This window comes from Dendropsophus ebraccatus, chromosome 4 (genome assembly GCF_027789765.1).
Source record: "Dendropsophus ebraccatus isolate aDenEbr1 chromosome 4, aDenEbr1.pat, whole genome shotgun sequence".
NCBI classification, from domain to species: Eukaryota; Metazoa; Chordata; class Amphibia; order Anura; family Hylidae; genus Dendropsophus; species Dendropsophus ebraccatus.
In genome coordinates, this window is record NC_091457.1 from 42,881,737 (window position 1) to 42,885,805 (window position 4,069).

Genomic DNA, 4,069 nt, shown 5'->3' on the forward strand with positions numbered 1-4,069 from the left:
CCCCCCTGTGAGATCCGCCCCCCTGTCCCATTCCCCCCTGTGCCATCTTCCCCCCCTCTTCCCATCAGCTACTGCCCCCCTTCCTCCCCTATCTTCCCCCTCTTCTCCCCCCTGTCTTCCTCCTCTTCTCCCCCCTGTCTTCCTCCTCTTCTCCCCCCCCTGTCATCCTCTTCTCCCCCCCCTGTCATCCTCTCCTTCTCCCCTGTGCCCTCCCACTGTTCTTGTGCTCCCCCCCCCATCTGTGCCAGCCTCGTTGGTGGCATAGTGCAGGGTGATCAGCCAGCAGTGCCCACTGTGTGCTGCCTGGCTGATCTCCTGAAATTTGTGACTGTGCAGCAGCAGTAGTTCTACTGCTGCTGCTGCTCCTGTCTCTCTTGTTCTGATCAGTGACTCATCACTGATCAGCAACAAGTGGTCACAAGTTTTTTTTTTTTGTAAAAAATAAAAAAAAAATTCTTGTTTTCCCCTGCGCCACTCCGTGCTGCCCGTGCTGTCGCATCCGTCGGTGGCATAGTGTGTGCAGGGAGATCCTGCTAGCAGCATCCTCTGTGCTGCTAGCGGTCCCCCTGCCTCTCTTTGCCCCCCTCAGACCATTCCTCCGCACCGCCCCCTCATCTGCCCACCTCACTTTCCCACCCCTGTGCCAGCCTCCCCCTGCCTCTTTTTGACCCCTCAGACCGTTCCTCCACCAGCCTCACCTGCCCACCCCTGTGCCATCCTCCACCTGCCCACCCCTGTGCCATCCTCCACCTGCCCACCCCTGTGCCATCCTCTCTGCCCCTCTTTGCCCCCTCAGACAGTTCCCCCCCACCTCACCTGCCCACCCCTGTGCCATCCTCCACCCTTGCCTCTTTGTTCCTCCAACCCCCACCCACCGCCCCGTTTCTCTTGTTCTGATCAGTGACTAATCACTGATCAGCAACAAGTGTGCCCCTTTTTTTTCCCTAACAAATACTTTTTTCCCCCTTTTTTTGCGTCCGTGCTGCCCAGTCCCTCTGCCTCTCTTTGCCCCCTCAGACCTCACCTGCCCACCTCACCGACCCACCCCTGTACCAGCCTCTCCCCCCTGAGTCACTTTGCCCACTCAGACCGTTCCTCTGCCACCCTCCCCCTCACCTGGCCACCTCACCTGCCCACCCCTGTGCCAGCTTCTCCCCCCTGACTCTCTTTGCCCACTCAGACAGTTCCTCCGCCACCCACCCCCTCACCTGCCCACCCCTCTGCCATCCCCCCTGTCTCTCTTGTTCTGATCAGTGACTATTCACTGATCAGCAACAAGTGGGCACAGGTTTTTTTTCCCTTGAAAAGTGTAAGTGTAAAAAACACACACACTACACATAAATAAATTTTACTGATTTACATAACCCCCCATATCTAAATCTTACAAAAATGTCCCATCGTCTGTATTCGGCTGAAGAGGCATATGCTCTTATTGCCTCTCACACCGATACAGCCAGTGAGGGAGAAGAGGAAGATCCTACTTTCCTCGTTTCGACCTCCTCCTCCTCCTCTTCATCATGTAGCGATGATGAACCCCCAAGGCGCCGAAGGCGTCCAAGGCGAACGCCTCGGGCAGCCTCCTCGGATCTCCACCCCAGTGACCCCATCTCCACCCCAGCCCCCCATACAAGTGAGCCCATCTGGACCCCAGTCCCCCCCAATTTTGAGCCACAGATTCCCGATTTTGTGGGACAATCGGGAATCCATTTTGACCCCTCAGGCTTCACTGAAATAGACTTTTTTAAGCTCTTTTTCAGTGATGAACTGATAAGTCTGATGGTCGTGCAAACTAATTTGTACGCCCAGCAGTTTCTGGCTCAGCACCCCGTCTCCTCTTTTTTTTCGGGATCCCACAGCTGGACCCCAGTTGATGCAGCAGAAATGACCACGTTTTGGGGTCTTCTGCTGCACATGGGGCTAGTTAAAAAACCCCGAATTAGGCAGTATTGGAGTGTGGATATTTTATATAACACTCCAATACACCGGATGGCCATGACAAGGCATCGCTTTGAGGCCATCCTCAAATTCCTGCATTACAACGATAATGCAAGGTGCCCCCCCCGAGATGATCCCTCTTACGACCGCCTATACAAAATTAGGCCGGTCATTGATCATCTTGCGGCCAAATTTTCGGAGGTATATATCCCAGGGAAATATATCTCCATTGACGAATCCCTTGTTAGCTTCAAGGGGAGAGTCCAATTTCGCCAGTACCTTCCAAGTAAGAGGGCAAGGTACGGCATCAAACTCTACAAACTCTGTGAGAGTACCTCAGGGTACACTCACAGATTTAGAGTTTATGAAGGGAGGGACACCCACATCCAACCTCCAGAATGTCCCCCCACTCTGGGAGTTAGTGGGAAGCTTGTGTGGGAACTGATGTTCCCACTACTGGATAAAGGTTACCACCTCTACGTGGATAACTTTTATACCAGTCTCCCTCTTTTCAAATCCCTCAGTACCCGAGCTACTGTAGCTTGCGGCACTGTGAGGAAAAATCAGAGAGGCCTCCCGAGATCTCCTGTGGCAGAAGTACTGCGACGGGGTGTCTTCAAGGCCCATTGTAGCGACAACCTGGTATTAGTCAAATATAAGGACAAACGCGATGTCCTTATTTTGACTACTATCCATGGTCCTGGCACGACCCCTGTTCCTGTCCGCGGTACCACCGCAGTAGCACTCAAACCCGATTGTATTTTGGACTACAATCGGTATATGGGAGGAGTTGATCTTTCAGATCAAGTCCTAAAGCCATATAGTGCTCTGCGGAAAACAAACATCTGGTACAAAAAGTTAGCCGTGCACATGGTCCAAACGGCAATGTACAACGCGTTTGTACTTTACCGTTGTGCCGGCCACCCTGGGAAATACCTCCAGTTTCAGGAGGCAGTTGTCAAGGCCCTGATTTTTTGTGGAGGAGAAGGAGGAGGGCCTAGTACTTCTGCAGCTGCAACTGGAGGTCCCCGTATCGTGCCAGGGCAGCACTTTCCTGGCGAAGTCCCTCACACTGGCAAGAAGGGCAAAAGCCAGAAAAGGTGTCGCGTGTGCTACAAAAGGGGGTTTAGAAAGGACACGTGTTTTCAGTGTGATACATGTCCTGATAAACCTGGCCTCTGTATAAAAGAATGCTTCAAGACGTACCATACGTCCATGGAGTATTAATTCCCAACCTGCAAAATTTCCAAATTTGTCCTTTCTACTTCTGGTCACTGGTCACTAGAGATGAGCGGACCGTTGGACTTTTGGTCGCTCTCTCGTAATGCCTGTGATCCCGGCTGCATAGTTGCGCTCCCGCGAATATGCGAGCAGGATATTCCAGGGAATTCAACATGGATTCCCTGGAATATACTGGCCACATATTCCCGGGAGCGCAAATATGCAGCCAGGAACACAGGCATTACGAGAGAGCGCCGATGCCATCGGACCAAAAGTCCGAACAGTTCGCTCATTTCTACTGGCCACATGTAGGGTTCATTTTTATTTTATTTTATTTTTATATAGGGTACATAGGGTCCATTTACACGGAAAGATTATCTGCCAAAGATTTGAAGCCAACGCCAGGAATGGATTTGAAAGAGGAGAAATCTCAGGCTTTCCTTTATGACCTGATCTCTGATCCAGCTTTGGAAACAGACTATAAACAGAGATCAGGTCGTAAAGGAAAGTCTGAGATTTCTCCACTTTCAAATCCATTCCTGGCTTTGGCTTCAAATCTTTGGCACATAATCTGTCAGATAATCTTTCTGTGTAAATAGACCCATACACGGCATAATTAGTGGAGGGCAGACTTTCCATGTCGGCATCACATGCCGATGTGGAAAGTCATACTGGCCTGACAGTTGAGCTTCTATGTTTCAACTGTCAGCCAATGCCGTGCCTATCTCCTAATTTAGACCTCAAATACACATGGGCTCCCAAGGCCCATTGTATTTGCAGGCTTATAATTAGAGCCAGATTTAGATTTTTTTTTTTCTAGAAGGGACATACACGGCATAATTAGGGCATGATCACACTGAGCAAAATCGGGGGAATTCCAAAGCAGAGCTCCACTTGTCTCAGTCTCAAACAG

General features: G+C 51.1%; 1 protein-coding gene across 1 annotated transcript; it reads left to right on the forward strand.

The window, feature by feature from the left end:
• Positions 1–1,389: 1,389 nt before the first annotated feature.
• LOC138789273 (piggyBac transposable element-derived protein 4-like) lies at positions 1,390–3,162 on the forward strand. The gene is made up of 2 exons (XM_069967876.1): positions 1,390–2,234; positions 2,460–3,162. The coding sequence occupies exons 1-2, from the start codon at positions 1,390–1,392 to the stop codon at positions 3,160–3,162; spliced, it is 1,548 nt and encodes a 515-aa protein (XP_069823977.1).
• Positions 3,163–4,069: the final 907 nt, after the last annotated feature.

Excerpts from the sequence above, each read along its gene's own strand:
- LOC138789273 (XM_069967876.1), top strand. The coding sequence starts at position 1,390 with ATGTCCCATCGTCTGTATTCGGCTGAAGAGGCATATGCTCTTATTGCC. Across the intron at positions 2,235-2,459 it reads CTTCCAAGTAAGAGGGCAAG|TACCCGAGCTACTGTAGCTT; the intron begins GTACGGCATCAA and ends CAAATCCCTCAG.